This window comes from Lepidochelys kempii, chromosome 3 (assembly GCF_965140285.1).
Source record: "Lepidochelys kempii isolate rLepKem1 chromosome 3, rLepKem1.hap1, whole genome shotgun sequence".
Classification (NCBI taxonomy): domain Eukaryota; kingdom Metazoa; phylum Chordata; order Testudines; family Cheloniidae; genus Lepidochelys; species Lepidochelys kempii.
The window spans coordinates 170,146,495-170,170,619 of record NC_136382.1 but is presented as its reverse complement, the minus strand read 5'-3'; the positions used below and the strand labels follow the sequence as shown (position 1 = coordinate 170,170,619).

The 24,125-nt window shown below is 43.4% G+C and overlaps 1 protein-coding gene across 6 annotated transcripts in view; it reads right to left on the bottom strand.

Moving 5' to 3' along the window:
* Positions 1-1,253: 1,253 nt before the first annotated feature.
* BICRAL (BICRA like chromatin remodeling complex associated protein) overlaps positions 1,254-24,125 on the bottom strand; it is a 79,350-nt gene continuing 56,478 nt past the window's right edge. For all 6 annotated transcript variants that reach the window (XM_073339020.2, XM_073339025.2, XM_073339026.2 and 3 more), the window contains 6 exons: positions 23,243-23,343; positions 22,613-22,674; positions 22,319-22,464; positions 22,034-22,128; positions 8,726-8,828; positions 1,254-5,059 (listed from right to left, as the gene is read on the bottom strand). In XM_073339020.2, coding sequence (XP_073195121.1) covers positions 4,260-5,059; positions 8,726-8,828; positions 22,034-22,128; positions 22,319-22,464; positions 22,613-22,674; positions 23,243-23,343 — 1,307 coding nt within the window. In that variant the 3' untranslated portion in view covers positions 1,254-4,259. The remainder of the gene's footprint in view (positions 5,060-8,725; positions 8,829-22,033; positions 22,129-22,318; positions 22,465-22,612; positions 22,675-23,242; positions 23,344-24,125) is intronic.

Genomic DNA, 24,125 nt, shown 5'->3' with positions numbered 1-24,125 from the left:
ATTCATACATATACAAAAAGATAATGTTTTTGGAAATTCTGCATCCAAACCAAAGCTCGAATCTATATGCCAAACACCATGATCGAAAATGCTAAGGTATCTATTTTTTTTTAAAAAAAAAGTCTACTAGAGTTTTCTCATCCTTGCAGAAAAACCAGAGCACAATTCCATCCTGATCACAGTGAAAGGGTATTTTAAAGTGAAGACAGCTGTGTAGTAACCTATACCTCACAGATGTTGGATGTCTGGGAAGTTTTCTTGGTGATTCTATCACTGAACACAATGCTTAGCCAAACTATTTTATAAAAGGATGCAAACAACATATAAGCAAGTCATAAAGCCATCTTCATTTTGTTACAGGATGAATCCAGGCGAAAAGCATCATGTAACTAGGCTTTATTCTTTGCCTTGTTGTCACAAATTAGAATAGATTTCAACTCTTTTCATGTGAGTTGAAAATACTCACTACCTCCCTGAATCCAGGCCCTAGTCTTAATGCCCTCCTATGAATGTTTACTTTATTTGGGCTCCAAGCCGAAGCGTTTTGCTGGATCAGGGCCTTAGGATTAAATTATATCGTCTGCCAGGCCCAACCACAGTGGCAAGGAGGCACACCACCCAGGTGGAAAGAGGTATTATGTTACTGAAAACCATGTTTTCTGTATGCTGTGAGGGAAGGGTTGAGTCATCCAGGGGCAGAGTGAGGTGACATGGCATCACTCATGCTACACCAAGCTATGCTCCCTCCAAGGCTACTAATACAGACAACTCCCCTCTCCTGCATTCCTTAGTCTTAGGGGGTAGTTTATGCCTCCATCATGGGAAGATGCACTGGAGGAGAAGAAAGGGCTACCTGTACCCCTTCCCCTGTATACCACACCCAGGCATGGGAGAGACGATTTAGTCCTTAATACCATATTGTTCCTTCTTTCAACCACCTCATCACTTTAAGACAGGACTTCTGCGATAATGTAACAAGGCATAGCCAACTTGAGCACTTTGAGAGAAGAGATTAAAACTAATGATGTTTTTATGCTACCACATGACCCGTGGCTTATTAGCATATCTTCAAAAAATTACATGCACAGCATGAAAAACCTAGTCTATTAAATATATTATTTCATAATACAGTTGCATTATAAAAAGTACAGTAAGTCAGACTGTTCTGCAACTATATTACTTGAAGCTGAAAACAACCCTTCTTTTGGAAATGTACTTATTCATCTTGGTTAAAATCAAGACAATCACAGATATACTTTTTCCCAAATCTTTGGCTGTATTGCAATGGTTGTTTCAATCTGTAATCTCCAACTAAACATTTCCTATCCATGGATTAACAATATATTTACCGACTTGTGTCTTTTAACAGTATTTATCCAACATAACAAAATAAACTGCAATTTGTTATACTTTTTTTACAAAACATTTTATAAATATTTTTACAAAATGTATACAAAGCAATTTCAAGTGAGACATACTATACAAATGAAGGTATTTAAGCAAATAAAGTCCATACCACATTGACAATAAGTGACACATCCTCTTTAAGTGAAGTCAGTCTGTAAGGCCTCCCTAGTCTAAGAGATAAATTATGCTAAACTCTTCAAAGTTAAAATATTTTTTTGTAATTGCCAGTTTAAAATTTATTTTAACCTTAGGCAGTATTCAAGAACATTGGAAATCATTACGCTGATCCAGCAAAGCATTTTAGCATGTGCTTAAAATCAGGCATGTGTTAAAGTATTTCACTGGATCAGATTCCAATTCACACTTTATTAAAACAATATTTCATATATAATAATATTCTGTTTACTGCGTTACCAAGTATAAGTATTCCTAAAGTAGAATTCAAATGAATGAATAACAGAACACTAATGATCCAACAGTAAGTTTGCTGGCCTTTGCTCAATGGATTCCGGACATAAGATGTTTGGACAAACCTTTGTCTGACCTAATCAACAATGTTAAAAAACATGTCTTAATCTTTATTTGTCACTATCTATAATTCACTGCCCAGGAAAAATAAATTTACATAGTGGACACAACATTTTGTTATTTAGGTTATATATTTGCTGTACAGATGCTTGAAAGCTAATACGCCTTTTGAGATGGTACCAAGAGCGACAGGATCCATAAATGTGCACCTTTTTCTCATAGGATGAAAATTAAACTAATTTACATTGCTGATATAACTTACAGCCTTCCTTTCTAGACTGCTCATATTGGCTGAAATTGAATGAATTATAAGATACATAATCCACAGGATACACAGCCATCATTATCTTTATGAAATTTCAAAGGCAATCGGCAAAGACTATACTGTCAGTCTCATTAACTAGAAAATAGCTAATTGCCTAAGAGTCTACTGTAATGATGCCCAGTTAGAAATTTGAAACTGGCAATACCGTGTTATTATTTTAAATGTTTTACATGACATTTGGGAATGTTGGATTTTGACAAATTTAAAATTGGCACAAATTTTTTAAAATGGCAATTAATAATGTACAAAATATTTATATTTCCATTCACATTGAAGGGGAACTGAACCTTAATTATATGTTAAATATTGTTATCTTTCTCAGGTTGACTAGATTTGGTTTTCTTATGTTATCACATAGTGGACTGCAGCTCAACAAAATGGAGGTGCATTATAATTTCGTGCTGTCAAAAGCCCAAGGGCCAAATTCTGCTCTCTTTTGCATTGGTGCAAATGATAGCAAAACCTGGCCTTTTGTTTTCTTTCCTGGCAGTTCTGGCAATCTGACTGACAACCACAGTTTGTCACAATGGATCTCTAGATTATGATAATGGCAATCAGCAAGTTTTGAAACATGGTTGTTTATTTTTGTGAGCAACAGGGAGGAAGACAGAAGGAAAGAGAGATAGACAGCATGCCTTAAACCACAACAGCTCTACCCTTCTGAGCAAACATACATGCTAGATTCATCTCGGTAATGGCAGAACACTTATGTGCACAACAGCACTAATGACCAAAGTAAACTATTAAAAAAGAAGCATGGACCATAAAAGGGAAAAGTCACATATTAAAAATAAATAAATAAAATAACAAGCTTCTATTCTTGTCAACACGAACACCAGCCAAATCAAACCACGCAGGGGTTTCCTTTGGCTCTAAAATGTGAATTAATAATTATACAAGTTTGGATATGTTTTAACAATGGGATAGTTGATTAACTTTGGTCTGTACATATTTTGGTAGTTATGACTGCTGCTGTGGATGACTAATATTCTCTGACAGCAAGAAGCAGAAACAAGCAACAACAACACTGGCCTTTAAATTTCTCAGATTAAGGCTAATGTCCCCTCAAAGTATAAACTACTAATTTAATAACACAGTTTTCAAATAAAAGTGCTTTTGACACTTGGTCTTAAAAAAAAAAAAACAACATTTATACCACTTCAGAAAGACTTAGGTTGACTATATCCAATTATAAAATGCAAAACCTTCTCCTCAAGAGTTAACATATATATGTATTTATATATATAAATTCATGGCTCTATCATGACCTCCTCCTGTACACTTTGCCACTTATTAGCTTCTGTTCTTCTTTCCTTAGTCTAGCATATATTATTTCACATCATACCGTTGTGACTAACATTATACAGTATCATTCCACAGACTAAATTCACCCACTACAGATACACTCATGTACTACTTTCTGCCCAGTGACAACAGAAAAGCACTTAAAATATGAAGCCCTATAAACGTACCGATGACATCCTTCCAACTTAAAATCCTAGAGCAGATGGATTTAGTAATAAATCAAACAGACAATCATTTCTGAATAGCGGTACAATGGGTATTTAACCACGAGGTTTTCCTGGAAAAAATAAAATAAAATCTAGTGATTTATGGAAGGGGGAAAATTGTTGCTTCCATTTGTCTTTTTAACGTTTTCTTGAATAAATCTGCCTTTTCATATGACTGTGATTGTCAGTATATTACCTTATTACCTAGGGCCCAGTGAACTGCAATCTCATTAAATTGCAGTGTTAAACAATTACCATAAGCACTATCATTATAATACTTGAAATGTGTAGGCCCCAACAGACTGCATTCTAACAAGGATTAACTTTACTGGATATCTCACTGTAATCACAATGAGTATTGCTCTCAAACACAGAACAGAATCTAGTTTAGAAAGATTAACCTTTGACATATGTCAGGCTGTACTTGTGGTGTCATTCACATTTGCTTCTACTAAGAGAAACATAACTTGTCCATGGTACTGTAACTATTAACACTCTAAGATACTATTTACAGCTGCTTCTAAAATAGAGTCCGTTTCTACAACACCTTCACTGTGATCTGGAATAAATTTTTCCAGACAGTTTTCTTGTGAAGCAATTGGTGAAAAGTTTGGAAAGTCTAATTCTACAGAGCCACTGCCAGTAGCCTCACTTTGTGGCGGTCTCCCAGTTTTTTTCAGTTCCAAAATGTTTTTGAATGTAGTTTCTAAACTCTTACTGAGGAGCAAATCCTGTTGGGGTTCACCCGAGCCTTTCATGTTGTCAGGATGTAAAACCTCATTCTTTGGAAAGCTCCTCTGAGTTTTGTCTTGGAGGGAGTTATTACATATTACCTCTGAGTGAGATTCAACTGTATTTCTTGACATTTTATGTGTACCATGATTAGCTCTTGACAAGGTTTTTGACAAGTCTTCAGAATTTGAAGAATTTTCATTGGTCTTGGCAAGATCTTTATCAGCCAATTTCTCTTCAGAGACAGCCATGTATTGACTGTCAGGAGAACAGCTAGCCTTCTCAAACTTTAAAGCTTTAGTAAGGCTTTCCGTTTTTTTAGTAGAAATTTTTCCTTCTTGTTGTGTCATAATGTTGTTAGGCACTAAATGAAGTTTGTTGTGATTTGTAGACTCTGCTGTGCTGGATTTTGATCGGTCTCTGGTTTGGATCTTGGTAGGCTGACTGTGAGAAGTCAAAGATTTACTACACTGATGATCACTTTCACTGGACTGTGCTTCATCAACAGTTTCATCAAATCGTTTAGAGGAACAACAAAAATCAGCCAGATAACCATCTGAAAATTAAAAACAAACATATTAGTTTGGAGTTAATAAATGTCAAAGACAGTAAATGTAAAGAAGTGCTAAACAGAACAAGCATTCGAATGTGACTGAGCATTAAAACCCATGATCAAACAGACATTATTTGCTCACATTGCCCTCTCTTGTTTGAAAACGCCTCTAGTATTTACTGTCCATTTATTGGACTATAAGAATATGACTTTAATGGAATCATAAGCACATGGTTAAATATTTTTGCTGGATCAGGGCCTAATACCTGAGATTTTGATGTAATTAACCAGTGGGCAAATTAAGTATAGTTCACTGTACTCCCAGATAAAGCCAGATACAAGCTGGACAAATTATGTCTGAGGGGAAGTTTGAGTGTCTGGAATAGTCTCAGACTTCCCCCTTGACTCTTTCTATCGTTGCTCTGAGCCTTATATGTATTGGCTGTTCCAGGATTCTGAAGCTCTTCTGTCCCTACTGAAAGTTTCTGAGTAAATAGGGGATGTGCTGTTTTCTATGACAAATGTCTGGTTTAATGGTAATCAGTGTAGCCAAGATGTAACTGAACTATTCTTTTAAGAACATATTATTTATTTGTAGTGAAAGTAAAACATGAAAAAGAGATGGTTATAAGAACAGAACTCCAGGGAATACAGCAGGGATTGAGATATATGTGTTCTCAGGTAATGGAAATACACACAAGGAATGTGCACTCATCTTATGACTATGGATTCTGCTTTTTATTTGCTAAGCACTGTATATAATCCTGTTAGAGCTAGGCAGAAAACCCAGTAATTCTGTTTCATGGAGGATTTCAAGATTTTGAAATTTGGTTTCATTCCAGTTCAGAATGAAAACCAAAAATTTTGAAATTGTCTGCCAAATGGAATTACCATTCTCTGCTCAGGTCTAGTAGAAGCCCTGGCAGGATGCCCCGGAGCAAGGGATCCTGGAAATCCCAGCTGCCAAAGAGCCATGAACCTGGGACCCTCAGGCTCAGGGCTTTCAGATCTGGTTTCTGGTGGAATTTTTTTCAAAAAATCTACATAATACAGCAGAACATTTCTATTTCAACAAATCGGAAAATTCTGACACAGTATTTTACTGAAATTTTTCCAAGCATTTCTAAAGGCTACTGAGAATTATATTCAAAATAGGCAGTTTGAGTACAAGCTCATTTTCTGTATAATGAATACATAACCAACATTTTGGTGCTCGGGTATATGGCATCAGGATATAAAGCATACTAAAAAACATTTTTCATTCGAATAAAAACCAACTACGTTTAATATGAACAAAAGATACTAAAAAGTGAAATTTTCTTACATTTCTGGAGAGAGTTAAATCAACATATGAACAATGAATTAGAAGATAAACTTGTTTGAAGACCTTACACTTACTAAAGGTATGCTAACAGGTAAGTTAGGGATAAGATTGCCTGCTTTACACACAGACCTGAGTAGGAAATGGTGTGGAGCTACACTGCCTCTGGGGGAATACCCGGAGAGACTGTGCCAGATTTTCCCATTATGCAGATTGCTCCCCCAGTGATGGTTGGTGCATATTGTTTACCTAGTTCACCAACTCCACTCTAAGGGGTAATGCAGAGGGGAGTCGGGGCCATGGCCCCACCTCTTCTCTGCCCCCTTTTGAGCAATTTGTTTATCATGAGGAGGAAGAGACTAGAAGTTCCTGATCACAGGGGCCCTAGTGTGATTGGACCTTACACGAGCTACTCTGGGAAGGAGGAGAGAGGGAAGCTTCTTGTGAATCTCCCTTATACCCAGGCAAGAGCTGCTCATCTAAATCTAGTGCTAAAATATTAAAAATATAAGAACACCCATTTCTGATGAACAAACCCATTTGTTTCCTTATTAAACCAATGTTACATTTCACAGCATCATGCATAAGAAATACATTTTTACTGCAAAGGAAGAAAAACAGTTTTGTGGGGAGGGATTTTGTTTTGCCTTCCACTTTATGCTATATATTAACAATATTATTTCCTGATTTCCCTACTTCTGGTGGAGGATTCCTTGGAAGACTGGAGAACTAGCCACATTAGAACAACAATTTGCTTATACGTTATGTCCCTTTCCCCTATCCTCCATATGTTTTGCCTATTTAGGCTATAAACTCTTTAAAGTGGGAACCAGTCTTATTCCTTTTGTGAGGCACCTAGCACACTTTAAGCAGTTGGGAAATAAGTAGAATTAATAAAGCTAGGAGACTGAAAACTGGGCAAGTAATTGGAGAAGGGATTTTTAGCCACATTGTTCAAAACTCTTTGTTTCTATCTGAAAACCTTTTAACTCAACCTTGTAAAAGAAGCCCACCACTCTTTCAACTGAAGGGCAAAACAGCTCCCACTCCAGGTATTTATTCCTACTAATCCCCTGGCAAAAAACAGAAAAGATGCAGTTGTATTTCTAAGGTAAAAATAAGCAACAAAGCCTTTTAAAAAAGTCCTTTTAGCCCTTGTTTATAGATAATAAAGAAGCAAAAAGAACAATTTTTGTTATTGTTCCTTTGCAGGTCTCCATTAAATGCTAAATTGATAGCCACTTGCTTCACAAGTTTACAGTGTAAGGAGGTCAAGGGACCAAACAACAGAAAGGGATCATCTATATTTGCAAAAAACTGAATTTTCCTCCCAAATCTGCCCAAATTCTGCTAAGGAGTTTTAGTTTTTTTCTCCCTCCCTGTTCTTACATTTAATATTACATAACGGAGTAAGACGCTAGAAGAGTTATTAACAAAATATCCAAACCCAATTGTCTTTGCTGCTTGGCCAGCTTTATAATAAATCCACAAATTGCTGCATGCTGAGGTGCGGGCAGGATCATAAACGTTTTACCTGATAGCAATACAAGGACCCATATCCTACACCTCCTACTCCATTAAGTAAGGTTTGCAAAATAAGGCACCAAAGCATTTGCAAGCATCCTAACTATCTGAATACGATATCTAAAAGAATACCAAAAAACAACGAGGAGTCCTTGTGGCACCTTAGAGATAAAAGGACTCCTTGTTGTTTTTGCTGATACAGAGTAACACGGCTACCTCTCTAAAAGAATACCATTTCATTGAATATTTGATTGTCCTAATATTTGTATTTTACATTCTCTCAATGTCCTTTAAGATGAACAGAGCATCAGGATGCAACAGGAACATACACCTATACTACACAAGTGCATTTGTTGAATGTTTCTGATTTGGTCTGTCAGCAGTGAAACAGTCAACAATGCTGGAATGTAAGTGGTCACTGGGCTCCAAAAGTAACACTTCATTAAGTGAATGAGGGAATTCACATTCTCTCAGTATTATTGTATCTAGCTGGCTGTAGACTCAAAGGTTCTGTCCACAGAAGCAACAACATGATTGTTGCTAACAGGGTTCTTGCATGGTTTCCCACCAGTGCAGCCATTATTTTTTCCCTGAGAACAACTTTCACTTTACAAAGTCTCTCGATGTTAAGCACGTCAACTTAGGTTCTTGAAGCTGAAGGTATGATTTCACCATAAGCCATTAATTCTGAAGCAGAAACCAATGGTTTCAAAGAGGAACTGCACTTAAAATCAATAGCTTGGTTTGGCTCTAATATTTTTAGCATCTAGAAGATTATGCAAATATTTTTCTACTTCACAGTGCTGAAGTTAAACATTTCTTACCAGGATCCACTAGTGCAAGGCGCTTATCCCGGGACAGAGACGCCCTTTCTTCCTGGTTAAACATCCTGTCAATCATAACCATTTCTGCAGAGGGATTTATCCGCTGCAAAACAGAATTCCTAGAAGTTACTTCATATGTTCATATAAAAAAACAATCTCGCCACAGCTTTGGAGCATGAGAGGATGGATTTTAAATAAAAATTTAGGTTTTTTTTCTTTTTGTATTCCACTAGTATTAACTTTTTTGGGCAGGGACGGTCTTTTATTGTGTTTGTACAGTGCCTAGCACAATGGGGTCCCAATCTTGATTGGGGCCTCCAGGCACTACTGGAATACAAAATAATAAATAACTGCATTTTATTTGTTAAAGCTTTGTTGTAACAGTGAATCAATATAATTATACAAAAAATAACGTTTCAAGATGGGCTACATTATTTATCATTCACATTTGCAATTTATTATCTAGCATGAAACAACTTTGTTAGAAAAAACACTCATGAAGAGCCCATACTGTAGCATTTATTAACACACTTCTGTTGCCCATCCCCCACCCTTTTTTTTTTTTTTTTTTTTTTTTTTTAAGTTAACTATCTGGTGCTGACAGCTCTGCTGCATCCATTGCTCACAATGAGATTAAGCCAGGAAAAATCCATCACCAAGCACTAGAGGATTAACCCATTGCCTGCTACATTACATCCCATACAATTAAATCCAACACCATGGCACACTGTTCCAAACAGCATTTCCTTTCCAATGTTACAGAATCTGAATGACTGCATAATGATTCAAAATATAAAGGATAGATTTTTTTATATTAACCTACTCTTTTTGAATGCACAATTATTTCCCAATATATGTGATGTCAGTCAGAGAGCTGTCTAATCAGATAGTCAGATGCCTAAATGATGTCAACTGTACCTACAATTATTTGTGTCCATAAAACTCAGGATAATGTAAAAGAGACTGTACTGAAACCCACACTATTTTAAAAAGACTTTAAAGCACACCAAGCCTGAAACAACTATGAGGATGCCCTGATATTCACACAATAGATCCCAACATTATTATTTACATAAATTATAGCAGTTTTTCCTTTTTATAGCACTTTTATTGTAAGCCTGTTTTCATATGCTTCTTACTCTCTGGGAAAGTTATAACTGTGCTGCATATTTTGCTATCGAGATGCAGCAACATCTGCTTTGACTTCACTAGGATTTTAATAAGGGTTAGTTTAACACGGATTTAAAAACTTTGTTTTTACCAGTGAAGACAAGGCCAGATGAGAGCATTTATGCACCTTCTTAACTTTAAAGAATGTGAGTAGCAACATCAGTGGGACTACTCACACAGTTAAAGTTAGAACATTCTTAAGTGCTTTGCTGTGTTAGGCTTAGGTGACTTGTCCAAAGTCACATAAGGTATATCTACACTGCAATTAGACACCCACGGCTGGCCCATGCCAGCTGACTCAGGCTTGCATGGCTTGGGTTGCATGGCAGTTTCACTGCAGTGTTGACTTCCAGGCTCAGGCTGGAGCCTGTGCTCTAGGACCCTGCAAGGTGGGAGGGTCTGAGAGCTCGGGCAGCAGTTCGAGCATGGAAGTCTACACTGCAATGAAACAGCCCTGCAGCACAGTCCAGCCATGGGTTTTTAACTGCAGTGTAGACATACCCAAATAGAATGTCCATGGCAGAGCTATGAATAAAGTCCAGGTGCATAGTAAAGGGAGTCCTCAAAGAGGAAAACATAGTTAAGACTGAATAAAATTTGTTTTAGAAATAAAGAACCTCCAATCAATAGAAAATAGCATACTGCTTATGTACAGTATATCTTTCCTCTTATCAATTTAGTCCTCATTCTGGCAACCTGAACCACACAGGTAGACCCACTGACTTTGATGAGATTCTGAGGGCATAAATATTTGCCTGCATTGGGGCCTTAGGAAAGTATTAAATATAGCAATCCTGAAACACAGAGTCAAGCATGCATATATATGTAGACATCCACACATATTTATTTCACTTATTAAACATTCAAATAAATGCACAATTATTACATTCTGTCTACATGAGAGAATATGTAACTATTTCAATTTGATATTATACAAGGGGGTTTTTGGGTAAAGAAATCACATTGCACATTACAACAAACGAACAAATGAACAAGTGCAGATACAAGCACTTGCTAACATGCTTATCTCTGGAGATCTACACCTTAGAACCTCACACTGAAATGAACAATTTCCATGTGAGATCATTTCAACAAATAAAGATATGGAGCATCAGAAATAACCACACAGTAACATACCCCTATCTGAAAATCAGCACATTTGATTCCAACGTATTATTCTGAAATAAACACTGCTATGTTTATTTCACTGTGCAGATAATCCAGCTATATGAATACTCACTTGTGTGCATCTGGATAACTATACTCCTTGGATACCTAACAGCAAGGAAAATTACTTTTCCATTGGCTTAACTTTATTTCCCAACAGTATTTTTATTTAAAAAAGAAATATTTCCAAATATTTATTGAGTCTCATTGAGAACTAAAACTAACCAATTTTTATGCTTACATCCCGCATTAAATAAATGCATGTCTGGTGAAAATCCAGAAACCCACCTATAGCTTGTGAGAGGCAAGTAATAACCGCTCCACTACTACTATTTCAGATTATGGCACAGTATAGAGTTTTCTGCCTTTCAGCACCCCTGGCTGGACATTGGATCAACATAAATATAGATCCAGAGGCCCTATCCACACCACCACAAAATGATCCCCTCCATGCTGAACAATTCAGAGCCAAGCAAAGCACACATCTCTGGAATGCATGAGGAGCAGAGGGTCACATGTTTGGGGCTACTGTGGCACTTAAACAATGTGGAAGACCATGAGCAGGCTCTGCGCATATTTTCGCTAGCTTCTTTTTCCCAACCGTAACATCATTTTTATCTTTGCTTTTGTACCGACTTACATTTATTGTTGGGAAACTGATATTACTGGCACATTGAGAAGCAAACAAAGAGTTCTTTTTAGAGCTGTTGATTAATCGCAGTTAGCTCATGTGATTAACTCAAAAACAATTAATCACACTGTGAAACAGAATACCAATTGAAATTTATTAAATATAGTAACTCCTCGCTTAACGTTGTACTTATGTTCCTGAAAAATACGACATTAAGCAAAATGATGTTAAGCTATTCCAATTTCCCCACAAGAATTAATGTATATAGGAGGGATTAGGTTCCCGGTAAATATTTTTCACCAGACAAAAGACTATATTATATATATGTATACACAGTATAAGTTTTAAACAAACAATTTAATACTGTACACAGCAATGATGATTGTGAAGCTTGGTTGAGATGCTGGAGTCAGAGGGTGGAATATTTCCCAGGGAATGCCTTCCTGCTAAATGATGAACTAGAACTCAGCTGAGCCCTCAAGGGTTAACACGTTGTTAATGTAGCCTCATACTCCACAAGGCAGCACAAATGGAGGGAGGGATGACAGCATGGCAGACAGTGACACACACACACACACACACACATAGACAGAGAGAGCGAGAGAGAGAGAGAGAGAGTGTGTGTGTGTGTGGCGCATTGCCCCTTTAAGTGCACTGATCCCTCTCTAAGTACACTGCCTTTTTAAGTAAATCAGGAAGTTGAGACAGCAGCTGCTGCCTGCAAGCTCCCTTCATGTCCGTCCGTCTCACCCCTGCCCCCCGCTTTATGGAGATAGGGTAAGTGGGTGGCAGGAGCAGGGGGGAGGGAGACACCCTAATATTAGCCCCCCCCTTTTCCCCTCGCCTCCCCCGCACAGCAAGCAGGAGGCTCCCAGGAGCAGCTCCAAGGCAGAGGGCAGGAGCAGCACATGGCAGCGGGAGGAGGGACAGCTGAACTGCCAGCAATTGAAAGCCTGCTGGGCGGCTGCCACACAGGGAACTTAGGGGAACGGGGAGCTGATAGGGGGGCTGCCGGTCCACCCTGGTTCCAAGCCCCCACCAGCTAGCTCCAATGGGCTGCTCTTTCTACAAGCAGTGAACAAAGCAGGCGGCTGCCAAACAATGTTATAAGGGAGCATTGCGCAACTTTAAACGAGCATGTTCTCTAATTGATCGGCAACAAACAACCGGGACAACTAAGTGAGGAGTTACTGTATTTTTGGATGTTTTTCTACATTTTCAAATATATCAATTTCAGTTACAATACAGAATACAAAGTGTACAGTGGTCACTTTATATTATTTTCATTACTAATATTTGCACTGTAAAAATGATAAAAGAAATAGTATTTTTCAATTCACCTCATACAAGTACTGTAGTGCAATCTCTTTATCATGAAAGTGCAACTTACAAATGTAGGATTTTTTGTTAAATAACTGTACTCAAAAACAAAACAATTAAACTTTAGAGCCTACAACTCCACTCATTCCTACTTCTTGTTCAGCCAATCGCTCAGAGAAACAAGTTTGTTTACATTTGCAGGAGATAATGCTGCCCGCCTCTTAATTACAATGTCCCTGGAAAGTGAGAACAGGCATTCACATGGCACTGTTGTAGCTGGCATCACAAAATATTTACGTGCCAGATGCGCTAAAGATTCATATGCCTCTTCATCCTTCGGCCATCGTTCCAGAGGACATGCTTCCGTGCTGATGATGCTCGTTAAAAAGATGTGTTAATTAAATTTGTGACTGAGATCCTTGGGGAAGAACTGTGTTTTACCCACATTCTGCCATATATTTCATAGCAGTCTCAGATGATGACCCAGCACATTGTTAGTTTAAAAACACTTCCATTGAAATTTGACAAAATGCAAAGAAGATAACCAATGTGAAATTTCTAAAGATAGCTACAGCACTCAACCCAAGGTTTAAGACTCTAAAGTGCCTTCCAAAATCTGAGAGGGACGAGGCGTGGAGCATGCTTTCAGAAGTCTTAAAAGAGCAACACTCTGATGTGGAAACTACAGAACCCAAAACACCAAAAAAGAAAATCAACCTTCTGCTGGTGGCATCTGACTCATGATGATGAAAATGAACATGCTTCGGTCCACACTGTTTGGATAGTTATCAAGCAGAACCCATGCTCAGCATGGACGCATGTCCTCTGGAACGGTGGTTGAAGCACCAAGGCATATATGAATCTTTAGCGCATCTGGCATGTAAATATCTTGTGACGCCGGCTACAACAGTGCCATGCAAATGCCTGTTCTTACTTTCAGGTGACATTGTAAACAAGAAGCGGGCAGCATTATGTTCTGCAAATGAAAACAAACTTGTTTGTCTGAGCCAGGGGTCGGCAACCTTCAGCACGCGGCCCATCTGGTAATCCGCTGGCAGGCCGAGAGACATTTTCTTTACGTTCACCATCCACAGGCACAGCCCCTTGCAACTCCTAGTGGCTGCGGTTCATCGTTCCCAGTCAATGGGAGCTGCGGGGAGTGGCGGCCAGTTCGGCCACTGGGAGCTGCTGGTGGCCGTGCCTGCAGACGGTGAACATAAACAGAATGTCTCGCAGCCGGCCAGCGGATTACCTGATGGGCCGCATGCTGAAGGATGCTGACCCCTGGTCAGAGCGACTGGCTGAACAAGAAGTGGGACTGATTGGACTTGTAGGTAGTGTTCCCTCTAAATTTTCCCATGCATGTGCGGAATGAACTTTGTCATGTGCACCAATATGGAGGTGATGTGTGACACTTCACCTCCATATTGGTGCACATAAAATTCATGCAGCGGGGTGGGGCCGAGGGGTCCGGAGTGCAGGAGGGCTGGTGCAGAGGGTTGGAGTGTGGGGGGTGAGGGCTCCAGCTGGGGGTGCAGGCTCCAGGGTGGCACCAGAGATGAGGGGTTTGGGGTGCAAGCTGCCCAGGGGCTATGGCGGGGAGAGAGGATTCCCCCCAGCTCTCTCTCCCCACCGCAGTTCTGGGCCTGGGGCCGCAGGATAAACACCTCTCCCTTGGCCACCACAGATCCGGGGCTGGGCTGGGGCCAGGGAAGGGGTGTCCAGGGCTCCCCCAGCCCCGGACCTGCTGCGGCCAGGGGAGGGTAGCCTCTCCCCTGGCCGCAGCAGGTCCAGGGCTGGGGGAGAGGCATCTCTCCCCGCCGCAGCCTTGAGCACCTGCTTGTCGCTTAATAGGCTGCTGCACAGCCACGCAGCTTAGAGTGAACTTAGCTTGTAGGCGCTAAAGTTTTACATTTTTATTTGGTTTTGAGTGCAGGTTTTTTCTGTACATAATTCTACATTCCTAAGTTCAACTTTCATGATAAAGAGATTGCACTACGGTACTTGTATTAGGTGAACTGAAAAATACTATTTCTTTTGTTTTTTACAGTGCAAATATTTATAATAAAAATAAATATAAAGTGAGCACTGTACACACTTTGTATTCTGTGTTGTAACTGAAATCAATATATTTGAAAATATAGAAAACATTCAACAATATTTAAAGAAATGGTATTCTATTGTTGCTTAACAGCGCGATGAATGAAGATTACTTTTTTAATCGTGCAATGAATCGCAATTAATTTTTTTAATCGCTTGACAGCCCTAGTTCTTTTTATGAATGGGTATTTTTAAATAAATATAGTATATATAAGATATATGAGCTAGCTCACCCCGTCCTGTGGAAAAAAAAAATATACAGGGCAACGCTTAGTGGATTAGTTCTTCTAGAGCAGTGGTTCTCGACCCCCTAGGCGGCCGCAAGCAGTTTTCACGGGGTCCTCCAAGCACAGCCAGCATTAGACTCACTGGGGCCCAGGGCAGGAAGCCAAAGTCCCTCAGCATGGGGCTGAAGCCTGGGGCCCTGAGCCCTGCCACCCGGGACTCAAGCCAAAGCCGGAGTAACTTAGCTTCGCAGGGACCCGTGTGGCATGGGGCCCCAGGTAACTGCCCTGCTTGCTAACCCCTAACACTGTCCCTGACTTTTATATATGCAGAAAACCAGTTGTGCCACAGGTGGGCCGTGGAGTTTTTATAGCGGGGGGCTCAGAAAGAAAAAATCAGAGAAAAGACAGTTACCTTTTCTGTAACTGGTGTTCTTTGAGATGTGTTGCTCATGTCTGTTCCACAATAGGTGTGCGTGCTTGCCACGTGCACTGGTGCAGGAAGTTTTTCCCCCGAGCAGCATCTGTAGGGCAGAGCGCCCCCCCGCGACCTCTGGAGCGGCACCTGCCTGGCGCAGTATTAGGAGGGCTGCACTCCCCCCACCCTCAGTTCCTTCTTGTCAGACAACTCTGACAGAGGGGCAGGAGGGTGGGATGTGGAATAGACATGAGCAACACATCTCGAAGAACACCAGTTACAGAAAAGGTAACTCTCTTTTCTTCTTCGAGTGATTGCTCATGTGTATTCCACAATAGGTGATTCCAAGCTATATCTGTTGGAGGTGGGTAGGAGTTGACAAGTTCTCGGGACGGAGTACCGCCCTGCCGAACCCAGCATCGACCCTGGCCTGGGTGACGATCGCATAGTGCAAGGTGAATGTGTGAACCAAAGACCACGTGGCGACCCTACAAATCTCCTGGATGGGGATGTGGGCCACGAAGGCAGCTGACGAGGCCTGCGCCCGAGTCGAGCGTGGCCTCACAATGGGCGGCAGGAGAACACCCGCCAGCTCATAACGGGAACGGATGCATGAAGTGATCCGCTTAGAAAGCCACTGAGTGGAAATCGGCTGACACTTTGCGTGCTCAGCCAAGGCAATGAACAGTTGCAAAGACTTTCTGAACGGCTTGGTCCACTCGAGGTAGAAAGCCAGAGCTCGCCTCATGTCGAGCGTGTGGAGATGGCGTTCCTCACTAGTCGTGTGAAGCTTGGGGCAGAGGATTGGCAGAAAAATGTCCTGACCCATGTGGTAGGTGGAGACCACCTTTGGGATGAACGCGGGGTGTGGGTGGAGCTGGACCTTGTCCTTATGAAAAACCATATATGGCAGTTTGGAGGTTAGGGCCCTGAACTCCGAGACCCGCCTGGCCGATGTGATAGCTACCAGGAAGGTCAGCTTCCAAGAGAGGTGAGACCAGGAACACATGGCCAGTGGTTCAAACGGGGCCCCCATGAGACAAGCCAGCACCAGTATCTGAATACCCACCCGGGTATACAGGTCCCACTGTGGAACCGGGGGCTTGGAATATGGATAGAGACGGTCCAAACCCTTAAGGAACTGGCCGGTCATAGCATGGGAAAACACGTGTGCCCTTGCACCGGGGGATGAAAGGCTGATATGGCTGCCAAGTGTACCCTGACTGACGAGGGCACCTGTCCCTGGGCCCTCAGGTGGAGGAGGTAATCAAGGATAGGCTGGACCGGGGCGGCCGTCAGGGAAACACCCTGACCTACCGCCCACCTTGAAAACCGAAACCACTTCGCCACATAGGAGCAGCGAGTGGAGGGCCGTCTACTTTCGGAGGAGGACGCGCTGAACCTGTTCCGAGCATGTCCTTTCCTTGCCACCTAACCACTGAGCAGCCACGCCGTGAGGTGAAGCATTGCTAGGTTGGGATGGAGGTGGCGACCCTGGTCCTGAGAGAGCAGGTCCAGGAGAAGCGGCAACTGTCATGGCGGAGCTACCGCCAGCCCTGCCTGGGCCACACCAGGGCAACGAGGAGGACCCTGGCCTTGTCTGTCTTTATTTTCTTCAGGGCCCTGCTGATCAGAGGGAATGGGGGAAATGCATAGAGAAGCTGGCCTGACCCGGACAGCAGGATAAAGGCATCAGAGATAGCGCCCCTCCCTAGGCCCCCCCCCCAGAGCAGAACCAGGGGCACTGTCGGCTCTGCTGGGTCTCAAATAGGTCCACCTGGGGAGTACCCCACCTTCGGAAGAGCTGGTGCGCCACTTCCAAGTGAAGAGACCGCTCGTGCTGAGAGGAAAAATCTCTGCTCAAGCGATCTGCCTTCACATTCCGGGCACTTGGCAGATGGAAGGCTTTTAGGTAGATGTCATGGGCTACACAGAAGACTCACAGACTGAGGGTTTCGTGGCAGAGGATCGGGCCCCGCCTTGCCTGTTGATATAGAACATTGAGGCCGTGTTGTCCATGAGGACCCCGACTACCTTGCCCTCCAGGTGCGAGTGGAAGGCCATACATGCCTGTCGCACCGCCCTGAGTTCCTTGATGTTTATAGGAAGGGGTAGGTCTTGCAGAGACCACAGGCCTTGGGTCTGAAAGTTCCCCAAATGGGCTGCCCAACCCAGGTCCAACATGTCGGACACCAGCTCCAATGACAGGGCCGTCCCTGTCCCTGTTGATTGAGGTGGACCACCACCACAGGGAGGTGGTCACTGAGTTCGGCACGGTGAGGACTTTGTCCATTCTGTCCGCGGCCTGGGAGAACTGTGGGGCGAGCCAGAGCTGGAAGGGCCTCATTCGGAGTCTGGCGTGACGGACCACATATGTGCACGCAGACACGTGACGCAGCAGTTGCAGGCAAGCCCTGGCTGTCATCACCAGGAACCTTGTGACCAAGTCGATGAGCCCTTTCAGGGTCTCAAACCTGTCTGGTGGGAGAGAGGCCCTGGCCGACGTTGCGTCCAGTAGTGCCCCAATAAACTCTATGCGTTGGACCGGGACTAACGTGGACTTGGCGTTGTTTATCAACAGGCCCAGGGCAGTACATGTGGACAAGAGGAGCGCCACATGATCCCTCACCTGTGACCGGGAGGTGCCTTTGACTAGCCAGTTGTCCAGATATGGGAATATTTGGACCCTCTGACATCTGAGGTAGGCCACTACCACCGACATACACTTTGTAAAGACCCTGGGGGCCGTGGAAAGACGAAATGGTCGGACCATGAATTGGTAGTGACTCTGTCCCACCTTGAAATGGAGGAAGCGTCTGTGCCCCTCGAATATGTGAATGTGGAAGTATGTGTCCTGTAGATCGAGAGTAGCATACCAGTCCCCGGGATCCAGGGAGGGGATGATGGAGGCCAGGGAAACCATGTGGAACTTGAGTTTCACCATGTAGTGGTTCAGGCCCCCCCTTTAGCCTTCGGGATAAGGAAATACGGGGAGTAATATCCCTTGCCCAGGAACTCCCAGGCACCACCTCTATAGCTCCTAGGTCCAGGAGCCGCCCCACCTCCTGCTCGAGCAGAGCCTCAAGAGAGGGGTCTCCCAGGAGGGACAGGGGTGGAGGGTGGTTGGGCAGGGAGGAGGTAAACTGAAGGGTGTAACCTCGGGAGATGGTATTGAGGACCCATCGGTCCGAGGTGAGCCGCGACCATTCTGGGAAGAAAGCACACAAGCGATTGGAGAAAGGGAGTTTTATTGGGGGTAGTTCCCTGCTGAGAACTGGCAGGGTACCCCCAAGCATCCCAACAAAAACACCTTTTGCCCACCTGCTTGACCTCAGAAGACCCAGGCTGGGGGGCAGGCTGGGATTGCCATTGCGGGCACTTTCTATAGTCCCGCTGCTTTGTGTGGGTGGCCTCATACTTCAGGAGGGCGGCCTGGGTGGGAGCCTGCTGCGGCTTGAACTTGGGTTTTGCCGGAGGAGGGACATAGAGGCCCAAGGTCTGGAGGGTCGTGCGGGAGTCTTTCATGCCATGCAGCCTTGTGTCTGTTTCCTCAGCAAACAGAGCCTTCCCGTTGAAAACGAGATCCTGCATTGACAACTGCACCCTGCTGGAGAGCCCAGACAGCAGAAGCAATGACGCCTGTCCCATGGACACCGCTGAGGCCATGGACCGTGTGGCCACATCTGCTGTATCCGAAGCGGCCTGCAGAGATGCCCTTGCAGCCGCCGCCCCTTCCTCCATGAGTGCCTTAAACTCCTTCTTATCACACTCCTGGAGGGAGTCCTCAAACTTGGGGAGGGATACCAAGAGGTTAAACTCGTAACGACCCAGGAGAGCCTGATGGTTTGCTACTCGTAGCTGAAAGCTTGACAATGAATAAACTTTTCTCCTGAAAGTATCCAGCCTCCAAGTCTTTGTTCTTGGAGGTCGGGGCTGATTGCCCCTGCCGCTCCCTGTGGTTGACCGATTCGACCACCAAGGAGTTGGGCACCGGGTGGGTATACAGATATTCGTGTCCCTTCGTGGGTACAAAGTACTTGCGCTCTGCCTTTTTAGAGATGGGAGCCAACGAGGCTGGAGTTTGCCACAGGGCATTTGAAATTCTTGCAACCCTTTCATGGAGCAGCAAGGCCACCTGCCCGGTGCTGAAGGGGACAGTACATTGAATAGGGAGTCTGAAGGCTCTTCCATCTCCTCAGCCTGGAGGTGGAGGCTCGCTGCCACCCTTTTTAGGAGGTCTTGGTGGGCCCAGTAGTCCTCCTGTGGGATGGGGGGGGCAGGGCCGCAATCAGCTCCTCCGGACGGGGCAAGGCCAGTGCGGTGTTTGGGTGTTGTCCAGCATCAGTGGATCTACCTCCTTGTCAGACTCTGGGCATGGTACCGAGGACACAGGTCCCACCGACCTTTTTTCTGGTGTTCTAAAGATGGACGCCGCCAGTGCTTCCGAGTCCCTGGCCACCAAGCGAGCCCCCACCAGGGGCCACGGTGCCCACTGGTACCACTGGGCCAGCCACGACGCTTGGTGCCATTGTGCTTGCCGAGGCACCGGCGGAGCCAGCTGTTTGAGCTAGCTAGTTTGGCTTGTAGACAAGCGGCTGTGAGGGGAGGCCGGCTGGCGTATGATCCGCTGCTGCCTCTGGACCGGGAGTATCGGCAGTGCTGGGAGCTACGTCGGTCACAGAACTGCAATCTCAACGCGGAGGAACGGCACAGACAGTAATAGCTGCTCCGTGAACAGCCTTGATGGGCGGACCCACGTCAGCGAGACGCCGGTGATTGACACCCAGGGCTACGGTGCCTTAGCAGAGACTTGGAACGGGAGTCCGAGCGGGAACGGCGTCGACAATCGAGCCGCAATCGACTGCGGTAACTCCTGCAAGACGAGGACCACTGGCGACGTCCACCACGGTCCCGTCGATATTCATTCTGCGAAGACAAGCGGTGCTGTGAGTCCCGGTCGGACAGCATCCATCCCAACAGTCTGGCCAGTGTCGAGGGCGATCCACATGGACTGAGCCCTGAACAGTCACTGGGCAGTGAGCGGTGTCAGGAACGTTCCCTTGACCGAGACCAGTACCAGGCCGGTGGCGACTGCGGTGATCCCAGCGGCGGCTTGCCTCTGAGTGTGGGGCCGACATCGGCGGAGCTCCGGGCACCAGCATGGACATGACATCCCTGGCTGCCTGGAGGGCTTCGGGCGTAGATGGCATCTGGACATCCAGAGAGGCCTGCTCTGAAGGGGCTGGGCTACTCTGCTCAACGTGAGTCGGAGGCCTAGGGCCTGATGTGGATCAAGGACTACCTGACATGGGCCTAGCCTCTATCCCAGACTTCCCTTGGTGCCGTTGCAAAGAGGGTGTCTTTCCGGTCCTCTTGGCATGCCCCGTGGATGGGGAGTGGTGCCGGCTGGACGATGGTACTGGAGGGTCTCCGCGTATCAACGCCTCAGTGCCAGGTACCAGTTCAGAGCGGCGTGCCGGGGTCGGGGCCAGCGCCAACTCCATCAGGATGGCCCAGAGCCTAATGTCCCTTTCTTTTTTAGTCCGGGGCTTGAAAGACTTGCAGATCTTGCACCTTTCGCTGATACGGGTTTCTCCCAAGCAGCGCAGACAATCTGCGTGTAGGTCGCTCCTTGGCATAGAACGCCTACAAGAGCCACATGACTTAAAGCCTGGAGCGCGGGGCATGCCCTGGACCGGGCTCAATGACTAACTAAACTAACTGAATGAACTAACTGACTACAGGTACTACTGATCAAACGAAGAGTTCTAGGGATGAACTGGAGCTGAGCAATTCCGACGCACCTTCACTGGCAGCAAGAAGGAACTGAGGGTGGGGGGAGCGCAGCCCAGGGGTAACAGGGGGGTGCTCCCCCCTACGGATACTGCTAGGGGAAAAACTTCCAGCACCGGTGCACATGGCGAGCACGCACACCTATTGTGGAATACACATGAGCAATCACTCGAAGAAAAACCCCTGTTCTAGAATTCTCCTGGCATTATCCACCCTCTCTAACCCCTTCCCAAGCAGAGCCAATTTCACTTCTGAAAGCACAACTCCAGGCTCTCCTAGCCCCAAATGTCTGAGCAGTACAGTTGCAGAACCACTGCAGCTACCCAGTGGTAGCCAGACAACACTTGTGAATACAGAGGGAAGTAATACAACTCTGAGATCACTCTGTTCTGCATCATTAAACCTGTTTTAATAATTCATTCCAATTTGCATTAACTGATCCATACATTTCACAAAAATAATTTTTTCTTGCTTATCATGCTTACCATTGCATCTTCTAGGAGCAAACATCTGTACTTATTTAGCATAGCTTGTGTCCTTTTCAGAAGCTGCGTGGCTACAGATTCAAATTCACTGTCCACTAAAAAGACACAGGGAATACATTTAGATAATGTTCTTCAATAACTAGCACAGACTCGCGAAAGTGTCCTTTCTGTTTAGTCTTTCTGATTTACACAATCAATTTTTTCAGCACCCCATGTAATATTTAACTGCTTAAAAATTCTATAAAGAGCACAACTTTTATCATACCAAATTAAAATATAAATTACCTTTTCTTAAATCCTCCTTGGTTGGCAGTGATCCCTGGCACACATGATATGAGAGGAGTCTCTGGACTGCATCATTTAATGATCTGAATTGACTTTTATCTGGTGTCACAGCATGTGCCTGCTCCTTCTGTAACTGCTGTAGGATACTAAAAGGAAATTGAGTAATATCAATAATTAACATTTATTCTAATACAGCAAGGCTATATTACAGTTTACGAACTGACAGAGTGAAAAACGCAGAGGTTAGTAGAAATGTCTATAACAAAACTACAAATGAAAAAAAAGATGACTTACAAAGCTCCTTTTGTTAGCTGTTTAGCAGCAGGCCTCTTTTGTCCAACTGTATGAACATCCACCTGTATGAACATCCATAAATGTGAGCTAGCATAAATGACTCCTGCTTTGCTCATGAACGAAGTAAGCAATGGGTAAAACTACGTATCTCATCTTACACAGCCCCCCAAAAAGAAACCTACCACATAGGTAGTAAACAACAATGTTAACAATTGAGTCCCACTACATAAAGAATAAAAAATGCTATGGAATAACTAGGGGGTGTAGCCTTAGAGCACTTCTCTGATTGATTAGATATCAAAAGCAGAGCGCACAGTATTGAATTAGCAGACATACCTTCACTCAGATTGCTATATTGATTCATTCATATTTAGAAAATAGGAAAAGGTTTTGTTTTAAAAGCTTTTAAAACTGTAAAGAGGCTCCTGGAATATCTCTAAGGGGTTGGAAGACATTCCTCTTTCCTTCCTCCCACCAAAACAAACTTTTGGAAGATTAATGATTTTGTTTAGGGTAGGGATCAATGAGAATAACATGAAGGAGATTATTAATTAGTATTTCTACACTGTTCCTGGTTCCTTATCTTCATTAAAATTAAGAAAAACAGATTAACTGGAAAATGCTCCCTACCTGCACATGTTGTTGGACAGGAGATGATCCTACTACATTTTCCTGCTGTGATTGTGTTGTTCCTAAAGGTTGCTGGATGATTTTACCTCCAGAATCCTGTCCTGTAAAAGTACACATTAAAAACAGTCTATTACTCATGATTCTTAAAACAAATCATCACAGAATATTTGAAGTCCTGTGCCTAATTCTTTACTTGATCTGAAAATTACATTTCGATTGATGTTGAAACATAATATCTGCACAGAAGTATTGCTACCGCAGTCATGAAAGGAAATCAGTACATATTAAAATGGTACTCAGATACTATAGTGCTGAAAACTATAAAAATGTTTATAAATAAAGAAAATCAGTCTAAAATCTCTAAACACATCCATCCAAAATAAGAAAAAAGTCAAATATCATAAGCATCATCCCAAAAGGGATTTGTAAAAAGATAAATTGGAGTCTATCCAGCTTTTTCTAATAGTTCCCAAAAATTATAAACTCAAGACTCTGCAGCGCCATTAAAAGTTGTGAATGAGTGGCTAGATCACATACTGTTGTAGATTCAGATGGACAGCCTCCCATCTGATTGTCTTGCTGTATAATTTAGAGGAATTATCTCAGCCCAACACACCCACCACATGTAACACAAATAGTACTGTTACATTTTGCACAAAAACATTGTGTAGAACATGTACATTCATTGTAATATATTAAATCAAAATGGAACTAGAAGTCTAGTGATATTTCCTGTTGACTTAAGTCTACATTAGAAACTTCAAAATTGTAATTAGGATGGTGCCATTTCAAGAACCCATATAATATCTTCTCGTGTTCAGTGCATCACTACCTTAACTGAAAACTGATATTTACATTCTCTTTACAAAACAACAACTGCTGA